At 53.1% G+C, this 21,128-nt stretch overlaps 3 protein-coding genes across 11 annotated transcripts in view; 2 read left to right on the top strand and 1 right to left on the bottom strand.

Moving 5' to 3' along the window:
* Nucleotides 1-2,770, top strand: part of LOC119098457 (zinc transporter 2) — a 36,875-nt gene extending 34,105 nt beyond the window's left edge. For all 5 annotated transcript variants that reach the window (XM_037221377.1, XM_037221374.1, XM_037221375.1 and 2 more), the window contains one exon: nucleotides 1,791-2,770. In XM_037221377.1, coding sequence (XP_037077272.1) covers nucleotides 1,791-1,936 — 146 coding nt within the window. In that variant the 3' untranslated portion in view covers nucleotides 1,937-2,770. The remainder of the gene's footprint in view (nucleotides 1-1,790) is intronic.
* A 1,575-nt stretch (nucleotides 2,771-4,345) lies between these two features.
* LOC119098033 (mesoderm induction early response protein 2) lies at nucleotides 4,346-11,611 on the bottom strand. The gene is made up of 7 exons (XM_037220963.1): nucleotides 11,570-11,611; nucleotides 9,237-9,458; nucleotides 8,740-8,903; nucleotides 8,556-8,646; nucleotides 7,956-8,173; nucleotides 6,743-6,833; nucleotides 4,346-4,384 (listed from the first exon to the last, which is right to left on the bottom strand). The coding sequence occupies exons 1-7, from the start codon at nucleotides 11,609-11,611 to the stop codon at nucleotides 4,346-4,348; spliced, it is 867 nt and encodes a 288-aa protein (XP_037076858.1).
* A 439-nt stretch (nucleotides 11,612-12,050) lies between these two features.
* rswl (tRNA methyltransferase roswell) lies at nucleotides 12,051-20,210 on the top strand. 5 transcript variants are annotated; one of them, XM_037222084.1, is made up of 3 exons: nucleotides 12,051-12,092; nucleotides 14,636-15,656; nucleotides 19,844-20,210. In XM_037222084.1, the coding sequence occupies exons 2-3, from the start codon at nucleotides 14,740-14,742 to the stop codon at nucleotides 20,127-20,129; spliced, it is 1,203 nt and encodes a 400-aa protein (XP_037077979.1). In that variant the 5' UTR covers nucleotides 12,051-12,092; nucleotides 14,636-14,739; the 3' UTR covers nucleotides 20,130-20,210. The 5 variants fall into 5 exon arrangements, with proteins under 5 accessions (XP_037077979.1, XP_037077978.1, XP_037077977.1 ...); XM_037222083.1 differs by lacking the exon at nucleotides 12,051-12,092 and adding an exon at nucleotides 12,156-12,183; XM_037222082.1 differs by lacking the exon at nucleotides 12,051-12,092 and adding an exon at nucleotides 12,156-12,202.
* The last annotated feature ends 918 nt before the right edge of the window (nucleotides 20,211-21,128 follow it).

Below are 21,128 nucleotides of genomic sequence, written 5' to 3'. Positions count from 1 at the left end.
ATCACAGGTAACTTTAATTTCATCATTATCAGGCAGATGTGTAGCTCTGGCGGCTTGAATGAAAGGTATGACCCCACGACCGTAGCAAAAGAATAGCATATTTACATGAGCTTTTGTTCCCTTTCCCCATAATGTTTGAACTGTACATCGCCAATTGGTTAAAGGCGTCCTTTTCACGAAAACCGGGGGTAAAGGTTGCGTGGCATAAATGTTCATAGTCATTACGTGCATCAGTTGCTATAACGACTCAGTTGTGAATGACGGTACGCGCTGGTTGCATTCGATTCAGTTCGCGCTGCGAACAAAAGACGCGACGTTCACGACCAGCGCTGCATCACCGCTGGTTTGGGCTTGAGAGGAAGCTGGCGAGATTGCGTCCAGGATGTGGCTGCGTGTGACGCGGCGGCTCCCAGTGGCAGGGTGCCGCTTCGTTTCCTGCAATGGCCCCATGACGACACGATTCGTAATGCCATTTCAACGACTTCTGTTGGCGAGCCTCATCCGGCTATGGCGTGGCCAGCTTACGCTGAAGACGCCGTCTTCACACGCAAGTCCGCGGTCGTGTCCTCAACGACTGCGGTCGCGGGTCAGGCTAAGGTCGCCGCGCCAAAGCCCACGTTCGAGGCACGACCCTGCGACCGCTGACGCCGGCGCATGGCGCTCTCTGTTGACGGTCCCACGCGCCGGCGCGCCGCTGGCAGACGGCTCGGCCGGCGCACAGGGCTGCTCCGTCTCGCACCGATGTCGCGTGGCTGATGTGGGGGGCGCCCCACGCGGCAGCGCTCCGCTGGCAGACGGCTCGGCCGGCGCACAGGGCTGCTCCGTCTCGCACCGATGTCGCGTGGCTGATGTGGGTGGCTCCCCATGCGGCAGCGCTCCGCTGGCAGACGGCTCGGCCGGCGCACAGGGCTGCTCCGTCTCGCACCGATGTCGCGTGGCTGATGTGGGGGGCGCCCCATGCGGCAGCGCTCCGCTGGCAGACGGCTCGGCCGGCGCACAGCGCCCCTGGCGGTGGCGCCGCAGCTGAGCGTAGCATTGACCGCCGCCAGTTTTGTGCCCCTCAATGTCGGCATGCGGGGAAGGACGGGCTGAACTGACCTTTCACTGCGACCGACTGTTGTGATGAACTATATGGACGGGGTGCGTACCTGGCTAGGCCATTTTTTTTTGTTTATTTGAATTTAAGTTCCGGATTATCTTTTTTCGCTGCCGCACTTTTCATTTATTGCATTTTAGTACTCCATAGCCAGTATCGTGGGGTGCTGAGGCTCTGCTTAGGAGATGCGTGCCCCAGCCATGTGCAACGGTTGTTCACGTGAGGCGCTCGATGTGTTAAACAACACCAATGTTGATCTTTGCATTGACGCGCTGAACGCTACGCACCGCCGCTCAGGCTCGGCGCCTTCCAGAATCGCCGTCAGACGTGTAGCGCGGTCTGCGGACGTCAATGGAATCTGTCGAAGGATGTGACTAAATTAAAAGCTACGGCAGTTATACATTTAAAAGTTCTGCTTTGAACGAGGTGGCGTTGGCAGGATTTGCTGCTTGGGATCGGTTTAAGTGGAGCACGCGTAGGGCTTAACTCATTCTCGCAGATTGATCACGGATTTTCGGATGTGGTAGATGGCACAGCTCTCGCATACCATGCGCAATTGCATCGCCGGCCATGGCCAGTATACGACCACCACAGTATCGCTCCATGTCCCAGCCCACGCAAAGGCTTGCTGTCCCGTGTGTCGCTCCGAATGATAACTGCCGTGTCGTCACGTGCCGTCCGCTGTCGCCGGCAGACACGGGCGCGGACAGCGACCAGGTGCTGCGCACGGCGCTGGCGCTGCTGCGGCTGCGCCACGGCATCGCCCACACTACCATCCAGGTGGAACAGTACGACTCGGCCATGGACCTGTGCGACGCCTGCCTGCTGCCGGCCCGCTGACGGCGGCGCTGCGCCCGCGCCCGCGCCCGCGCCCGCGCCCGCGCCCGCGCCCACGCCCGCGGCTGGCACCGGTGTGTTGGCAGCGAGTGTCCAGTCCAGTTCGAAGAAAGCGAGCAGAAGATACTGTCGCGTTAATTGTTCACCTTGTGGAACGTGAAGACATATTGCAATCCTGTTACTCAGTACTCCCAATGGCGTACTCCAATGACCAACTGATGACTTGTCTTATTACTCCCTGCGGCCTGACGCAGCCTCAGTTTCCTCCCTTCCAACGGACACCTGTGATTACCCGGTAGATTACGGCCACTGTGGCAAGTCCCGCCGTGGCGCTGGTGTGTTACTCCAGACCTATTCCGCATGAGATCCGCAGTGACCGGCCGTTCGCTTGACGTGATTGCCAGGAACAGTGTGCTGTGTACTTTAGTGTGGCGTGTGTGGCGCGGCGTCGTGCGGTAAACCAGCGCCGGCCTTCGCCGCTCCCAGGGCAGGTGGTCAGATGGTGCGCGCGACTATGTCTCGTCTGCAGTGATGGCGGCTGGGAGTGTGCCTTGCGCTTCCCTGGGGCTCGTGAGCTCGTCCCAGTGGCGGCGTGACCAGGGAGACGCCGCTCAAGACAACCGCCCAGGCGGCTGGTCGCCCTGTACGGACCAAACTTATGTAGCCATGCAACTAGCTTTATATACGGGATTATAGCGATGTGGATTGCTGGCCATTTCGGATCGTGACATGCGGGTGAAATGCACTTGTTTGGCGACTCAGCGGTCGAGGGCGCTGCAAACTCGCGTTGTTAACGGTATTTTGTACCATTCCAGAATACATTATCCGTTTTTCGTTGCCCGTATTTGATTCATTTGGGTGCTTGGCGCTAATATCCGATGCCCGGAGCTCAGTTTTCTGATGAACCGAACCCGCTGACGGGTGAAATTAGCAGTCCACCAAACCGCTGGCGAAGGTTGCTTCCGTGGTGACTGCCAACAGATGGAGGAATGATCCTTCACAATTTCAAATGTGTCAAACCATGCAGACTTCGGGATTGATACAATTATGATTAATTTGTTGACAGACCCACTTTTGCCGTCAAATGTTTTGCTTGTTAAGGAAGGTCTCTATGAACGCCGTGGTGACGGCTGTCTGCCCAAGCCCCTGTCGGTTGGGTGTCAATATGCGGTGTTGTCTTACCGTTCACACCCAGCCGTCCATGTATCGAACTGGAGAGCACGGCGCCCGTGTGGCGAGAACTGCTCTCTGGGGCCGCGCCGTGCTTAGTCTGGGATCGGAATGGGCTGAACGGATGTCGTAACGCTGGGTCAAGAACTGGACGGGTGTCGTAACGCTGGGGCAAGGACTGGGCGGGTGTCGTAACGCTGGGTGGAGGTACGTTGTAGGTTGGCGGTTAAGAGTCAGACGATGCCGACGGAAAACACGTACTTCCGTGTTGATCTCATAAATGTGCAACCATGACATCTTATCAGGCGGCCGGTGCACCAGACGGACTATGGAGACGTCAGGTGACCACGCACAGAGTCAGAACTTGGCCAAATCCGCGTTCTAAATCCCCCCAAAACAGGCAATGAGGACATCCGAGACTCACTCAGGTAGAGCACAGTTACACTCAGTAAGGTTAGTCTACACGCCAAAGCAAGCCGACACGTCGTAACCCGTCTCCTCGTGGTCTACCTGGCCGGTGTCATAACCCGTCTCCTCGCGGTCTACTCGGCCGGTGTCGTAACCCGTCTCCTCGCGGTCTACCTGGCCGGTGTCGTAACCCGTCTCCTCGCGGTCTGCCTGGCCGATGTCGAGACCCGTTTCCTCGCGGTCTACCTGGCCGGTGTCGAGACCCGTCTCCTCGCGGTCTACCTGGCCGGTGTCGTAGCCCGTCTCCTCGCGGTCTACCTGGCCGGTGTCGAGACCCGTCTCCTCACGGTGTACTGGGCCGGCGTCGAGGCCCGTCTGCCCGCGGTCTACCTGGCCGGTGTCGAGACCCGTCTCCTCACGGTGTACTGGGCCGGCGTCGGGGCCCGTCTGCCCGTGGTCTACCTGGCCGGCGTCGAGACCCGTCTCCTCACGGTGTACTGGGCCGGCGTCGGGGCCCGTCTGCCCGTGGTCTACCTGGCCGGCGTCGAGACCCGTCTCCGTCTGACCGCCTGGCGGTTTCCTGTGCAGCGTGGCGGCCGGCGGCATCCGCGCGGACGGCTCCAGCCCGCCGACCGACGCCTGCGGAGGGCGGCAGACACTGTCCGGGGAGACTCGACGTCAGCTGGGAACATACGGCTCCAGCTCGCCGACCGACGCCTGCGGAGGGCGGCAGGCGCTGACCGGGGAGACTCGACGTCAGCTGGGAACATACGGCTCCAGCTCGCCGACCGACGCCTGCGGAGGGCGGCAGACACTGTCCGGGGAGACTCGACGTCAGCTGGGAACATACGGCTCCAGCTCGCCGACCGACACCTGCGGAGGGCGGCAGACACTGTCCGGGGAGACTCGACGTCAGCTGGGAACATACTCGACGGCGGATTGTATGGGGTGTGAGCCGGTGATAGATAACGCCACGAGGTGAGTGAGCATGAGGCAATCAACTGTGTGGGCGCGGAGGAGCGGGGGGGGGGGGGGGGCGCAACGATGACGTTGAATAAATACGTGAGATAGGATTACATTACGCGAGCCGACAGAAACATCACCAAAATAATGATCCCAGTGCCTACTTCCATGCGGGCGCGATTATTGCACGTGTGGTAAAACCAGACAGAAAATCACTGAATGCAATATGACAAAGGTGGACTAGAAACGATATTATCTTGGGGCTTTGCCGGGCCTGCTATCCTTAGTGTCAGTTTAATCCATGCGACGGACCCCTCATTCGAGAAAGGTATCACGCAGTGTCCCTCGATCGTCTTCAGGATAATGGTGTTGCCGCGTCAAGAAAAACCCAAGATGGAATATCAAGAATAATAACAACTCGATCGTCTTGTTTCCGGTGAGTGGAGGGCAGCTGCCGGTTCGAATCGTTCCAAGAAGTCCGTACCGCGAAGAAGGATTTAATCGCCTTCTATTCCACATCGCCTTGTTGCTTGTACCCGAATTCTGACGTGTGTTGCACCGATGGTGGTTGACGCAGAACATGCTGTTTATCCAAGTCATTTTTCGCGTCTCCGGATCGACCGCCAGATCGCTCCACCCAACGAGCACCTCAGGCTGGCCTGGGTTGGCGGAGGAGAATGACCTGAGCCAGCGACACGGCACTGAGCCTGTCGCCTGAGCCTCACATGAGCTAATATACTGACACCGAGCCAAGATTGGGCTGCTCCTGAACCAACAACACGGCGCCAAGCCTGAGTTGCAGTCTCACATGAGCTAAAATACCAACACTGGGCCGAGCCTGGACTGCTCCTGAGCCAACAGCACAGCACCAAGCCTGTGCCAGAGCCTCACAGGAGCTAATTTACCGACACTGAGCCAAGACTGGACTGCACCTGAGGCAGTTATTCTGCACCGATCCTGCGCCCGGGCCTCACATGGGCTAATTTACCGACACTGAGCTAAGACCGGACTGCACCTGAGACAGCTACTCTGCACCGAGCCTCCGCCAGAGCCTCAAATGAGCTAATTTACCGACACTGGGCCAGGACTGGACTGCACCTGAGCCAGCAACACGGCACCGAGCCTGCGCCAGAGCCTCACATGAGCTCAGCGGTTGTTACTGGTGTTTGGTTTTCTTCTTCTTCGTCGTCTCAGCCTTCTTCCACATTCTTTTTGGCTGGCAGTATTGAACGCTTTACGTATGCGCTACGGCCATGCATTTCCGGCTGAAGTTGAACCATTCGCTCTCCATAACAACTCGCTCTGAAAGATAATTGCATTTGCAGAGGTACAAAAACATGTAACAGATCAAACATAGTGAAGAAGCTGCAATTCGGGTGTACGCTCTGCACTTTAAATCTCTGGGCAGCAGGGGGCACGGTAATTTTACTCAGGTTACACAAATCTGTTTAGAACAACTTGGTTCACCGCAGCACGCCAGGCGTTCTGCTAAACACATCCATACTGGGGAGGGGGGAGGGGGCAACCAGCCCGCACAACGGATCAGTTCAAAACCGACTTACACTAGACCAATTAGTTAATGCCACACAAACCGCTAGCATCAACGATTTCTGAACATTTGCAATGCTCTTGCGACAATTACTTAACAAAGCACTCAGTACGGGAACTTATGGTTGACATCACTCATGCTGGCCGGGTCTCATTCCGCAGCGTTCTGACCAGGCACTCAGCACCTTTTCCATGCCGTGAGCACTACCATTCTCCACACAACAGTCCTGGTGAGCCGTTTGCACTCCAGGGCCAGGCCTGCTTAAAAAAGCACTGCCAAACCCCCTGCAGAGCCAGCCGGGCTGCCGGTTGCGCACTGCGGAGGGACCGCTCATAGCCTTTGACACGACACAATCTCAGATAGCCCTCTATCACACGGTTCAGTTGCCCTCCACTGCCAGCGCACTCGCCATGAGGCGGTCGCGTGCATTCGATGCACAGCCGTCGCACAACGCGCATCAACATTACAAAATAGCGTATACAAAACAGGCACACTGCAAATGGTGCACGCCGCTCGCACCCAGGCACGCGCCGGCGGGACAGACGGTCTCGGGGAGTGCGGCAGGCGACCGGCCGCCGGCGCCGCGGCGGGCATCACAGCCGGCGGCGGCAGCGGCGGCGTCAGGGCAACAACAGGTGCGGACAGCCGCCCAGCAGCGAGGCCAGGCCCGGGCCAGCGGCCAGCGAGAGCCGCAGGTCGGTCGGCTCGGTCGGCCAGACCCCGCGGCCCGGCTCCCACGGGTCGGGCGCCATCACGATCTGCAGGCTGGAGGAGGCGGCGCCGCCGGCCGTGGCGCACGACGGTACATCACTGGCGGACAGGGAGCGGCGGTCAGACCCCGGCGGGGCAGCGCGGCCTCACTGCGCTCCGCTGGCGACTACAGCTCACTCTACCGAATCGGTGACGGGCTGCGTTTGGCACGGGAGCGGTATGGCAGCCACAGCACTATGGCATAGATGAGGTAATGACGTGCAGCCAGTGGAAAACGGCAATACGAAACATGACAATGGCTTGCAATCCATGCTACAACTTAATCGCCAATGTTTCAAAGATGTGACCGCTGTGGCAGAACAATCTTACAATGCTTACACACCACCGCTTCTTACCTCACACTCAGCTCCGGGCCGAATTTCCTCTTGTCTAACTGGTTCTGGTTTATGAACAGCCTGTGTCTCTCTGTTTTCTTCCACAGGTAATAGAAATGCACTATCTCGCCGACAGAGCGAGTTCGCACCTACGAAATGAAAAACCGTACACATGTTAAAATTGGCCACGCGAAACAAGGCTGTTACATGAACACATCAATATGACTAAATGATGAGAGGACATGAGACCAACCCGGGGCGGCCGGCTAGAGTGGGGCAGCTGATCCGTAACTCCGGGCAAAAATCAACGATACCCTGCGGTGTTGCATGGAAACACGCGAGATAAATCACGATCATCCCCCCTCTCCAAAGGGGCTCTTCCGCTACAGAGACCAAAAGTCATACGACATCATTCATTGTCGTCCAGGCCAAAAAGCTGCATCCGCGCAGCAATTGCTGGTTGTTAGTTGCTATACAGACTATTGTGAATTAAGTGAAACACTGATCCGCCCTAAGGCCGCCCATAGCCAAGCCTAATCGGACATGAGCGGCGAAGCATAAAGCAGCTTTCTTGTCATGAATACCTTTGACAACACTGAAACAAGTTAACTTGGGCACGCGGAAAACCGCGACATCAGCTGTCCGTAAAGAATGAAAAAAAAACACGACCACGACGCAGCAATCAAGTTGCTCGTGGCCTTATTGAGACTAGACAATGAGAAAAATGTCCACGCTTCTTCACAGGGCACGATATATAGGCCAAAACAGGAGGTGGCGATCGCCCGGTTGCCAGCGTCGCCAAACATCAAACTTTCGGGCTGAGCGGCGCGGTGCTCTGAAGCCCAACCTCGCTTCACCGCCGCCGGACGAGCTGGACCTGGTACGCACCTTTTGTCGCTGAATGGCGTGAAAGTCTTTGCCATAGAGGCGGAGGCCCTCCTCGAAGAGCTCACACTCGGCGTCGGACCAGAGCGCCAGCCGGTCGGCGGGCCGCGGCTGCACGGGCTGCACGCGTCGCAGCGCCTCCTCCACGTTGTGGCCGCACTCCTGCAGCTGGAACAGCGCCTGCAGCGGACACCAGGCCGAGGTCAGGGTTGGCGCACACCGTCAGTAATGTCGCACAGACAAAATACCGCCTCACGCGCGCTGTGCGTCTGCCGCACGCTCAGCGCCCGGCAACGGCGTGCTCTAGGTGCGCAGTTCGGGCCTGCCCGGCAATCACATCACAGCGTGCGGAGTGCGTGCGGCACCTCATGCGTGTGGCACCCCTGCCGGGTGCGTGCGGCACCTCCGCCGGCGTGCGCGCGGCACCTCCGCCGGGTGCGCGCGGCACCTCAGCCAGGTGCGTGCGGCACCTCAGCCGGCGTGCGCGAGGCACCTCCGCTGGCGTTCGCGCAGCACCTCCGGCGGCGGTGCTTCGGTCAGTGGCTCCAGTCACGGGTCTCACCTGCTCTTGATCGGACACGCTGCCTGTGTCACCGTCGGCGGCCGGCCGCAGCCGGCGCTGGTACCGCTCGACCTCGCGTTCGGCCAGCCGGCTGGGGTCCCAGAGCAGGCGGTCGGCGGCGGGTCGTGTCGACGGCGGTCGCGCGCGCCGCCGTCTCGCCGGCAGCTGCGCCTGGTGCGCCTGCCCCAGCGGCACCGGCTTGCGCCAGAGTGGGGCTGGCGGTGGGCTGGGCTCGGGTGGCGCACGCTCCGGCCGCAGCAGCGCCGGCTCCGCCTCGCCGTCCCAGCCGGACGGCTCGAACTCGCCCAGCAGGTCCCGTGCGATCACAGCCTTGTCCAGCGTCAGGTCCTGCGGCCGGCGGCGCGTGGTCAGCACGGCCCATCGGCGGCACGGCAAGCTACCATCACGGCCACCCGCGGCACGGCGAGCTCATCATCACGGCCCATCCGCGGCGCGGAGAGCTCATCATCACGGCCCATCCGCGGCGCGGCGATCTCACCATCACGGCCCATCCGCGGCGCAATGGGCCCATCATCACGGCCCATCTGCAGCGCGGCGAGTTCATCACGGCCCATGCGCAGCGCGGTGGGCTCATCACCACGGCCACTGCGCAACACACTTGTGTAGTCTGTACTTCTGTTAACACTCATGTAGTCTGCACGTGGCGCACGTCGTCCTCACCTGGTTGCTGAGGATCTCCTCGGAGGCGGAGCTGGACTGGGAGGCGTCGGCGTCGTCGTCGGCTAGCCGGCCACTGCCGCCGCCGGTGTAGAGCGCCAGCAGGCGCTCAATGGCCGGATCCGGCTCGGCGGGCAACAGCTCGGCGGCGCCCGGCTCTGGCGCCGGCGCCCACGGCTGCGCGTGCCCGCACGGCGTCAGCCGCTCGCACCAGCCCACCGACGGCTGTAACAGCAGACATGTCTGTGACAGCTGGGCAGATGCCAGGGTGCAGCAGAGATGGACAACACATCGGCACACACTGGACAGATGCATACTCATCATGAGAAGCCTTCCACAGCTTAACACATATTAGTGGCCATAGGCACACAGATAAATGTTAAAAATTGTGATATTGCTACATCATGAATGATTGTCAAATACTAATAGTGGAGAGACAGCTCCATTGTTCCAACTGAGCAATATAGGACAGCTGTGATATATGGGGAATTGAGGTTGAAAGGGTAGATGTGCAATGGTGTACACACATGTAAGCCAGGTCTGAACCCATCAGAACTAATGCACCAAAAGGATTTCAGGAAAATAGGGACACCCAGTATACCTGCAATGTCCTGAATGTATACAACATATCTGAAGCTTATACTTTAGATTTGCTACAAGATTTAACAAAAGAAGAAAACTACAGAAACCCTGAATCAGACACTAAAGGGGTCAATTTAACATTTTGCAGGCCCATCCTCTTATTCCAAGATCTAAAGATGCTGTAACAGTGGGGAAAACAAGTGTGGAATAGACATAACCCAGCTCTGAACCCATCAGAACTAATGCACCAAAAGGATTTCAGGAAAATAGGGACACCCAGTATACCTGAAATGTCCTGAATGTATACAACATATCTGAAGCTTATACTTTAGATTTGCTACAAGATTTAACAAAAGAAGAAAACTACAGAAACCCTGAATCAGACACTAAAGGGGTCAATTTAACATTTTGCAGGCCCATCCTCTTATTCCAAGATCTAAAGATGCTGTAACAGTGGGGAAAACAAGTGTGGAATAGACAACAAAAATATAAGTGATGGATGGAAGTAGACATTGACAGACATGACCTGTGATATGTCAGGCAAGTCTGTAGAGTGAAGCATATTGTTCCTTCAGTCTACCCTCCTCTATCAAGAACTACCTAAGCTGCACCAATCAGGAAACTATCACACACAGGAAGTGTTAGAAGGCCTTCCAAAGCTGTGGGACATGCATTATCAAGGTTCAAACAGCATGACCTTCAGCAGACCCTAACCCATATGACCTATAAAAGTTGTCAATCATCAATTGAACTGAAAAACCAAATCTCCCTGGCTGTTAAATGTTTAAATTATGCATGCATGTGTGCAATATACTGATTTAGCCACATGTCAAGCAGGGTTTCCTGACAGCTTCACCATATCTTAGTTGTGAAAATTGGCAGTACAACATTACATAAGCTAGTGTAGCAATGACGAGGTGTGGCAATATTCAGCCGCTTGGGCGGCACCACCTTTGCATTGGCAGTATTATAATAATCCACTGTAGCAGTTGGCCATACAGTATAAGCATGCTACAACTTACCCCTGCACACACCACACCCAAGCCAGGATGAGTTGTGCTGCATTTCAAAACAACTTTTATGTGTCAATGCATTTGAAGCATCATTTATGGCAGTTACCTTTGGAGCATTATAACTGCCTCAAACAAAGCCTCTTTGAGAAACAAAATTAGTGGTGACCATGAACCAAACTGAGGGCAAAAATTTGTGACATATATGTACTAAAATCTGTGATATCATTGCACTGCCAATAGTACTTGACTTAATATAATGATTTACAGCATGGCATCTGTCTACACTTCATGTAAAGATTGGTGTCAACAACCACATGGCATACTTCATGGCTAGAACAACACATCAAAGTTTACAATCAATCATAACAAGCCTCAAACTTAACTAAGTGGGACATAATCCATTAATGGCAAATAATAATGCAATGATGATCACATCCTTGAACCAACACACATCAGGAAATCATATTAACATCATCAAATCAAAGTCATTCAAAGGTGATAAGACCAACAAAACCGAGAAAATAGCCATTGACTTAGTCCAAGGTCGTTTAGTCCCAATTTTCTCCTGAGACTTGGCGCGACTTATATGGCGCATGAAGAGGAGCCTTTTAACGACACAACCCTTTTTAAGAACCACAGATGAGGAATCACAACGCGCTAAAAAATAGACAGAACATAATACACGTACAACTCCATAATCTACACTAAAGGACAAGCACTGGCACAAATAATCGCACTCACATCCGCCATCTTCTGCGAGCCCCGAGTGCGAGCAATGGACATGGCCATCAAATGGCATGGATATGGAAGCATTTTTAGTTAAATTTACAGCTGACTTATCACTGCTTGGTTTGTATTTCAGATCACTTCCTAAACTTTAACAGCAAAAGGCATAGCTATTCAACACGTTGCATGGCATTTCATTTGATTAAACTTTTAAAAATGCATTTATTAAATCCATGAGTAGCACTCTCCACTAAACATTCACGGAAAGCATGGTTTTCTTGAAACTGAGAACAAACTTGTTTGCGTTTGTTTAAAAAAAGGCTAGTCAACAACTTCGTCTGCTCGATGATGACATTGCAATAATACAGATAACTATCATAACTGTAAATTTTGTAAAAATATTAATCATCTCGTATTTTTATGCATTCCAATGCGAAGTCCGGCAAATCTATTGATCTATACTAGGTCAATGGGCAAAGCATGTTCCCGATCACCATCTTTTCCCTCACGAACAGTCCTTCAGATTACTTCAGATTTGGTATCTTCCCTTGTCAGCTATTATAGCGAGATAATGACATCTACCAACATTATTCCGAATACGCGTGGTTGGGCCGATGCAGGCCAGCGGGGTATAAGGATAGATGCGCGGTATTACCTGCGTTGCCCATCGCCCGTTGTAGAACATAAAGGTTCTACGAAGGAGGTGTTAGGTGATTTTATTATTATGATTTTAAATGTCATCGTTGCTTTCTTCCCGTAGTCACATATAATAAACAAGAAGGTGAACAAGTCACAGACAACCGATGTCTAAGGGTTTTGTGGTGAACGCTGTGCTGTGAGTGACAATCCTCTTTGGAATGCTCCAAAGCGTACATGGTATTATGGCATTTACCCTAGTCATAATACCCTGAGGAAGATTGCAGCCACGCCCTAAAATGAGGGAAAATTAATGTTAGCTTGTGAATTCTCACAGAACAAAGATTTCTTTTGGTCAGGCCAGTCTAAAAAGCTCATTCCTGGTAGCCTGTGTAGCTGTGGTGTGCTCTAACTGGCTTGTGTGCCCCCAGTTTTTCATGGCTTATCCTGAATCAAGTCTGAGTCAATAATACTGGCATTCTAAAATGTGGACAAATAGATATGAAGCTGATGCATGTACACAGAACAAAGATTTTGTTTGTTCAGGGCAGTCTGCATAAAGTTTATTCCTGGTTGCCTATGCAACATTGGCATGTTGAAATTCTGGCCTTTGTGCACAATATGTGGTGATGAGCACTCGTGCTAAGTTTTTAAATTGTTATGCTGTTTTTTATTTTTGCCTGAAATTATATTAGCAGCATCATAATTCCCTGAGGCAATGCCCTTATGGGCTGAAATTGGCAGTGAGCATGTCCTAATGCTTTAGCACGCAGTTTATGGTGTTTCTACAATGCAAACTTCTGTCATGTCATTGCTATGCTGGACATGTTTGGTATAACATCAGTTGTTGCGATCTGGTGTTCAGGCATTACGTTTGGTTATTCTGTCAGAGGGGGGGCAGCTGCCCATTTGGTGAAGTGGTGCATCCTGCACCTGAGCAGGGTACAGTGGCATTGATGAAGATGGTTGATGAGTGGCACACCATTGGTTGATGAGTGGCACACCTGAGTGGCATTGATGAAGAAACTATGTGTAGATCAAGCACACACCATCAGTGCAAGGGCTGAATAGGAGACTTGAATGGAATAAGTGCTATGTGCAGACAGCCTTATTGCCCATGGACTCTCATTTCTAAATGATATCTAAGCAATGGCCACTGAGCCATTATACAATTTGTGTGTGTCATGCTTTCTTCTGGATAGGTTCTTTTAGATATGATTGGTCCATTTCATCAGTTATGTTGGGAGCTTCTATGCATATTTGGAAGCTAAAATGCATACTGATATATATGTTTCATAATCAGTAGTAAAAAATGAGGTTGGCCTCCATGGAATCCAAGTATCTATGATGGCTAGCATCAGAAAATAATTTTAATGAGCTTTTGAGTTGAAAAATTTAATGCATATAGTTTTTGTAGAATGATAATTTTCATCAGAGTGATGACTAACATGAATTTTCAAAGCTGCTGTAAACTCATATGCCATGTGAATATGTTGTTTTTGAGGTTTTAGGCCATGGCTTAGTGGAAGGGCTCTATTTTGGAATGCTCAAATAAGTTGTCAGTTGCATCATGTGACCAGTCTTTGACATAAAGTGAAGCAACAGTGGCCTTTTTAGAATGCATCTCAACATTGTGCTATGCTGAAAAAGTACCCAGAGTTATGATCTGCTGGATGAATGCAAGGTTATCTCGAGGTTTGAGCAGGCATAGTATCACTGTTGGAGTTGTTTCATGCATGGACCAAATGACAGGCCATGTGACTGGCAAATCTAGCCAAAAACATAGTGGTGTGACACTGTTTGTACAGGCTGTTCATATGGGTGTCATTCAAAGTAGGTTCAATAAGTTGCAAATGGATATGTGAGATATGGGAGCATGGATGCCAAAACTGGCAGTTCTCAGTACATGCGGAGAAAACAGTGGCAACCATTTTGACCAGTGGGCAATTTTGAATGCCTGGTTGAAATTTGTCCATGTAAAACAAGCCTATCATTACAAGATGCCCTGCTCAATTTGTTTCTCCAACCTAAGGAGTTTATGGAGCTCATGAAGCTTTTTACAATGGTTTTAAAGGATAAACCTGTTACATGTAAAGCTGTAAAGTACATTTGATGTGACATTATGGTTAATTAGGTTACAAATGCACTTTGAAGAATATCAAAATTTATGTAATTTGCATCTGGGAATGAAGACTGTCTCAGCCCATGCTGGATCATAGCATGATATGCCACAACCAGGAGAAAGTTGCAAGGACATCATAGAAGACATGTGCCCAGTTATGATTCTTCACATGCATTTGATATAGTTTCATGCAGATCCATGCTTATGTCTTTCCAGCCATTGGCATTAAAAAGTTGTAGTGAAGGATGAATAGTGCATGTTATGAGAAAATATTATCAACAGATGTTATGTAATATTGACTTCAGCCTAAATCCATGTTGCAGACTCAAATTGAAAAGAAACACAAAACTGGTGTCTGGGCTGTGTGTAGCCTGCCACCCTTCACACCACGCCTTCCAGCGCCGCACCCAGTCTTCCAGTCGGCCTTATGCTGGGGCGGCTGCTGCTGGCGCGCGGTGCGCGCGCCGGCCTGTCGGCGGCACTGTGGCCGCGGCGGCCGCTCTGCGCGGCGGCACCAAGCCTGGAGCGCGTGTCGTCGGCGCTGGGCTTAACCGAGGAGGACCAGCGTCGCCGCCAGCTGCACTTGATCATGCTCGAGTACGGCGAGCTGCAGATCTCGGGCGCGCGCGTACCCGACGCGCCGTCGCCGACCGACTGGGGTGAACTGCTGCGGCTGCCCACCTACTCGGCGCGTCGCAAGTACCTCGCTTACCTCTTCAAGCGCGAGAAGAGCCGCGAGAGCGACGCGGCACGGCGCCGGGAGCGCGTGGCGGCACGACGCGAGCTGGTGGAAACCGAGTCGCGCCCCGCGGGCCACCTGCAGTACGGGCTCGGACACAACAGCATCTTCCATCGGATCAGTGACATCACAATCAAGGACTGGAGCGAGCAGCGCCTTTACACGGCGATGCGCTTCGGGCAGCCACTGGTGATGGACCTCGGCTTCGAGGCGCACATGACACGCCGCGAGAACAAGAACACGGCGCAGCAGCTGAGCATGCTGTTCGCGCAGAACCGCGCCAGCCTCGACCCGTTCGATTTGCACCTCTGCAACGTCAACCGCGACGGCGAGATCATGGAGTTCCTGCGGCGCTTCATCCCCACGGTGGAGGAGCCCGCTTTCCCCATGCACCTGCACGCGGAAAACTACCTGGACGTGTACCCGCGCGACCGGCTGGTCTACCTGACGCCGCACTGTCGGCACGAGCTGACGGCGTTCGATCACGACGCCATCTACATCGTGGGCGGCGTGGTGGACCTGGTGAAAGGTCGGCCAGTCTCGCTGGCCAAGGCCAAGAAGGAAGGTCTCCGCATGGCCAAGTTGCCGCTCACCAAGTACTTGAGGTCAGTCGGGAGCCGGCAAGAGCGCAGCGTAATGGCGGGCACAGTTTCGGTCTCGTGCAGTCGTCTTTCGGCTTGGTGGTTTTGCCACGGGTGGGTGCTGTTGTCCAAGTTGTGCTTGTTGCTGGCAATGGGCCAGCATGATGGGGGCTCAGTGGCGGTCTCTCACATGTTACGAGACACTGGTAACAAAGCCGCATGCGGATAAGTGTCAATGGCTTTAGCACGAAAGTCGACTGGTGCTTGACGCCCTCCTCTCCCAGATATTGGTCGAAGTTCGTCTTTGTTACCGGATAGGCTGAATCTGTAAGTGGAGCATTCGAGTGGGTCAAAACGACGTCGACAAGAGCTAGCTTGTTTCATCGGCTTGTCCTTCTCCAGCTACCCCGTGGATCGAAGCTCGCTTGGCTCTGATCACACTGGATCTGATTGATCTGAAACTCTGGATCAATATTTCTGTAGACGGTGAGCCGCAGATTGTCCCGACTTTTGACTGAATAGACAGAGCCTCGGCGACGCAGTTGGGGCACCGCGTCACGTCATGGCAAGGCCCTTCGGTATTATTCGGTAGGGAAGCCCAGGGTATGCAGCATGACACCAGCTGCTCGGTACAACCCAGAGGGCGGGCCTGTATTAAGGCGGGGCAAACCGAGAGTGTGCTTTCAGTAAACGGAGCATTTTCATTCCATGATGTCTTTCAAGTGAAGCAATGCCGGAAGTTATGGTATTTCTTGATATGCTAGGTCTTTTGAGAACAAGAAAGACCCCGCGCTTGCAATGCTGCATGTTCCAGGCACGAATTGCGTATATATATATATATATATATATATATATATATATATATATATATACATGAATGTTTATTGGCGGCAATGGCATTGACCCAAAGCCAGAGCCAATATCAGAAAATTGAATAGGAGCTGGATGTCAAAAGTATTCAAACTAAGCTAAGAAGCATCCTTCACATAAGAAGCAGAAAAAGCGTGACGGTTTAACGAAGGTTAACTTCTTTTTACTTAGTCTTGAAGCTTCAAAGCATTATATGCGAAATGCTTTGGGTCATGCGTGATGTAGTTCTCTTCGTGGTGTGCAATGATGTCTTTTAAGTGACCTTTCACACGATGGCATGGACATCTCATACCTGCCCTTGCCCAAATATTGGTAAAGTACTCGAAGTATTTGTATCGCTTCGTTGCCACAGGATGTTTGTTAGTTATTTTGTCTTATAAAATGCCAGTCATTCTAAGTGGGTTTAGTGTGGGTTTTCCACCGTCTCAGATTTGTGTCAGTCGGAAAGTGTCTGAGTGTTTTAGGGCGCCAGTTTTGTGAGAGGCGTGAACTCTGCAATGTGTGTTTGAGTAACATACCTCCAGCTTACACTCATGGTTCGATTTGTCTCGGCCAAGTTCCGAAGCCCGATGTGGCAATAAACTGTTATGGTCCCCAAAGCTGCGCGTCGGAAAAGTTTTGCAAAAGTCAGCACGGCCTGGCTGAAGCCGGGATGGTGTGTTGGCGAATGGCTTGGGGCCGACATCTGGTGCGCGCTGTTTTCGAGGAAAGTTCTCTTTGGATCGTCGCGGTGATCGAGATCAAACCCACGGGATTGTAGCGCGCTGCTCAATGGCACAGCCGCAAGCAAAAACAAGCCATTCGGGCGGCGGATCCCGATGCTGCGCCGTCCTCAGAAGGTATCGATTAGCCAAGGATAACATGTGGATCACGTCTAAATATGGTTAGAGTGTGGCCAAGAGCAGTGCTTTTTCGCTGGCATGTCTGTCTAGCCTGTGTCTATCTAAACTTGTGCTGTCTCAGCTCGTGGCGCTCGGTAGGCCTTGCCGTCGCTGTCGTGACGTCCCGCTGTCTGAGCACGTGGCGTTCGGGAGGCCTTGCTGTCGCTGTCGTGACGTCCCGCTGTCCGAGCTCGTGGCGTTCAGGAGGTCTTGCCGTCGCTGTCGTGACGCCCCGCTGTCAGAGCTCGTGGCGTTCAGGAGGTCTTGCCGTCGCTGTCGTGACGTCCCGCTGTCTGAGCGCGTGGCGTTCGGGAGGCCTTGCTGTCACTGTCGTGACGTCCCGCTGTCCGAGCTCGTGGCGTTCAGGGGGTCTTGCCGTCGCTGTCGTGATGCCCCGCTGTTGCGCGGGGTCGCCCCTATCGGCCGTTTCTGAGTGGCCAAGGTATTGTGGCTTTCTAACGCTGCAGGCGGACAGCCACTGTTGCAGCAGCTCTGCCGAGTGACTAGCAGCATTATCTGGGTGTGCCTGGGCGGAGCGGACTGGTCTCAAGAGAATGGGGCTGCGCCCCGCTAAAGGTCAAGCAGGACGCGTCTGAAGTCGCTGGCTTTGATGACGGCCGGACTGAGTGACGATCGTATTTTTATGCTAGCTGCTCCATCCCGTCTGAGTTCTGCGTGTGCCGGCGACAAAAGGCGCGATTCCGAGTGAGGGCAGACGTCGGGCGTTCGGATGTCGGCTTTGATCGCGGCGCTCTTCTCTGTGGCAGAATGCGTTTAATGGACTGCTCTCTCGGTCGTGCGGAAGTCCTGTCAGCGTCAGATTACGTCCGAATTTTCGTCCGGCTGACCCTACGGTGATAAATGGCGTTTAGGCGTGGGTTATTAGAAGTTGGTAGATCCTGTTCAATTTGGGTGACATTCTCGGTGACAGACCTGTGAAATTGAAATGAATACGCTTTTAGGTTCACCGCCACCCAGCGGGCGTTACGGATTTAAAGGTAACTTTGTTAAGGAGTGATGCGGCTCAGTAGGATTTTTGATGAGTTGAATGTGCAGCTTTGCCATTTCCTGCTCAAATGACGTCATGTAGTTTAAACTGAAATGATTATTATTGGCTTGAAACACACCCCATTGGCCGGTTGAATACTACGAGCAAGCAATGACTTTTCGAAGGAAAAGGTCTAGTTTTCACTCGAGGCCATTGACTTTGTTTGACATTTAGAAGTTTAAACGGTCAGAGGGTTTTGGGTTTGGAATTTCAGCAGGCGTAAAGGATTAAAGGGATTACAAGGGCGCAAGGATTCAAGAAGCGTCAAGGATTACAAGGATTACTACAAGGTAGGCGGTATGTTCCTGAAAACAACAGGTTGATCGGGTTTATTCAAGGGCAGCGATCTATTCTGACCTTTAAGAAGCCTGTGGAAAATGTCCGCTACAGTCCTTGTCATCAAGAAATTCTGAACGGGCATAGAAGTTACCACATGAAACCGGTTCTCCAGTAAAAAAGCAGACCTGCTTTGATCCCGGTTGGACCTACATATATCATCCAAGGTTAATGGAATTTGTCGTAACATTGAACGGCATTGTTTAATTGCCTAAGAACTTATCTCATATATGTATTGATTCGTCTAAATACTCCGTTGTGGCATCAAATTGAATGATTCCCTAGACATTGCGTTTACTGACAGCTATTGCCTGAATATAAACCAACCCCCACGCCGGGCATTCTCACACCTTCGTTGGTGCAAGGGGGCAGAGTTGTTCGACCCGTTGGCGTTTCCAAACGAGACGTATTAAAGAGACTCCATAAAGACAGACGTGTGCTGCGGGACGAAATCCCCCGATTAGCGTCTTATTTCGTACGCAGATGGCATGGGTAACCCGTCGCAACTGGTCTAAGTTCAAGTTGTTAGCAAAAAGGTCTTTTTAGATTTGTTGCTATGTTCTCCACGACATTTTACAGCTGTAAAATTACGTTTTAGACGCAGGTCATTGGTCAGGTCACGAAAGCCGAACCCGCTGTATTGGCTTTATGCAAGGCGCAGCAAAACCGCAAGCATTTTTATAATGTAAGAGATAAATTGGTGCTGAATTAAAACCCACGAATTTAAGATACCCTGAAAGAAAAAGATGATATAAGCTCAACCTAGGTCAGTGTCCTCGGTTGGCCTTAATCATTGAAATAGTCTGTAGCATATATGCCTCAGCGCCAGTTGATCGGATGCGAATGACATGAGTCAAAATGCAGTATTTTAAGACGTGCTTTACATTAGGAATAACGCGTAGAAGTCGTATATGAGCGAATCATGCGCATAATACCATGCCGATTTTGATATACGCACACTCATCAAGAAGCCAAGTTCGGAGCATCGCTGTGCGGAGGCCTGACGCTACCCAAAGCCGTTGCCCGCTTCCCCATGCCACACCTACGCCGTGTGTGACGCCGCCGCCCGCCGGCAGTGTCGGGCCCTCGTTCAGCCCATCCCTCACGCTGGTCGCCATGATCAACATCCTGCTGGAGCTGCAGTCGTCGGGTAGGTGGGAGTGCGCGCTGCGCCACGTGCCGCGCCGCGGCCTGCTGACTGACGAGGAGAAGCGGGCTCGCGCCGAGACCGACCTGCTCCGGCTGCAGCATGCGCAGGCGGCGGCGCAGCGGCGCCAGCAGCGTTGGGAGCGCGCGCAGGCGGCAGCAGCGCGGCCTGCTCATTCCGCCGGGCGTGACAGACCTGCCCAGCCGCCCCGGTGAAGGCTGGAAGGACATCCAGAGGCACCCCGGACGGCCCAGTGGGCGAGGCCGCGCCCGCTGACGCTCCGTACGGTCGGCGGAGGGAGGGGGGGGGGGGGGGGCGGACTGGGCGGTCTTGTGCTGCGTGTGTGGCGCGCGCCGTGCGGCAGGGGCCGTGTGATGTGTGCCGTGCGACACGGGCTGTGTGACGTGTGACGTGCGACACGGCTTGCGTACTGGATGCTGTGCGACAATGGCGATACCAGAGCCGCTCCGGCTTTGCTGGCCGTTTGTCGTTATAAAGTGTAAGCACACTCGCTTTGAGAGCCTGGAGATCATTGTAGGGGCTTTTGTGTTAACGATGTCATCGTGATGGCAAGACGATGTCAACGATGCCGGATGATGCCGTCTCGTTTGCTCGACAACCTCTGCGTGTTGAGATGTCGTACGTGCTGATGTCGTATTTTGTATCTCAGTCGAATGGCACAAGTATCACTCAACACGGAATTTTCAGTCAAATATGAGTCGAGAAATGGCCGGCTCATTATGGAAAAGCGTAAACAAGTATTTAATAAAGCCTCGATAATAACTTGGTCGATCCCTGTCTCTGACGGGCTGGTGAAGCGTTGGCATGGGTGAGATGTCGGCCACAAGCGCGGTTCACGTACGAATATGAAGGCATGTCCGGGGCCATCCATAAAGCTGTGGATCTTTTGTTGGTTTCGATTCCCTTTTCTAGCCACGCACCAGTTACGCTGGGGAACCTCCTTCCCCATTGTTATGTTTTGTTAGGCGTAACGTCCCAAAAAGGAAGCGCCCGTCTGGTTCCTAAATAACCAAGAGATGCGACGCAAAAACGGGCGTGCTGCTCGTGAAAAGCATCTGGTATCCACTGATTCCGGCCCTAAGGTCTGTAAACATTTTGAAAGGACTTAAGCATAGTTTGCACTCAAACCTGGGCATAACGTTACGGCGTTCAAAACCCGTCTCCCTCGTTACGTTTAATTTACGCTCCACCAA

This window comes from Pollicipes pollicipes, unplaced genomic scaffold (assembly GCF_011947565.3).
Source record: "Pollicipes pollicipes isolate AB1234 unplaced genomic scaffold, Ppol_2.1 Scaffold_4740;HRSCAF=5597_pilon_pilon_pilon, whole genome shotgun sequence".
Taxonomy (NCBI): Eukaryota; Metazoa; Arthropoda; class Thecostraca; order Pollicipedomorpha; family Pollicipedidae; genus Pollicipes; species Pollicipes pollicipes.
The sequence above is the reverse complement of the archived record's forward strand: the minus strand, read 5'-3'. Positions and strand labels throughout refer to the sequence as shown.

What these genes read in the sequence shown, in the direction of transcription:
- LOC119098033 (XM_037220963.1), bottom strand. Translation starts at nt 11,611, where the DNA reads ATGTCCATTGCTCGCACTCGGGGCTCGCAGAAGATGGCGGAT. An exon ending in AGGAGATCCTCAGCAACCAG is followed by an intron (nt 8,904 to 9,236) that starts GTGAGGACGACG and finishes CGCCGGCCGCAG; the next exon opens with GACCTGACGCTGGACAAGGC. An exon ending in GCGTGTCCGATCAAGAGCAG is followed by an intron (nt 8,174 to 8,555) that starts GTGAGACCCGTG and finishes TGTCCGCTGCAG; the next exon opens with GCGCTGTTCCAGCTGCAGGA.
- rswl (XM_037222084.1), top strand. Translation starts at nt 14,740, where the DNA reads ATGCTGGGGCGGCTGCTGCTGGCGCGCGGTGCGCGCGCCGGCCTGTCG. An exon ending in CCGCTCACCAAGTACTTGAG is followed by an intron (nt 15,657 to 19,843) that starts GTCAGTCGGGAG and finishes GCCCGCCGGCAG; the next exon opens with TGTCGGGCCCTCGTTCAGCC.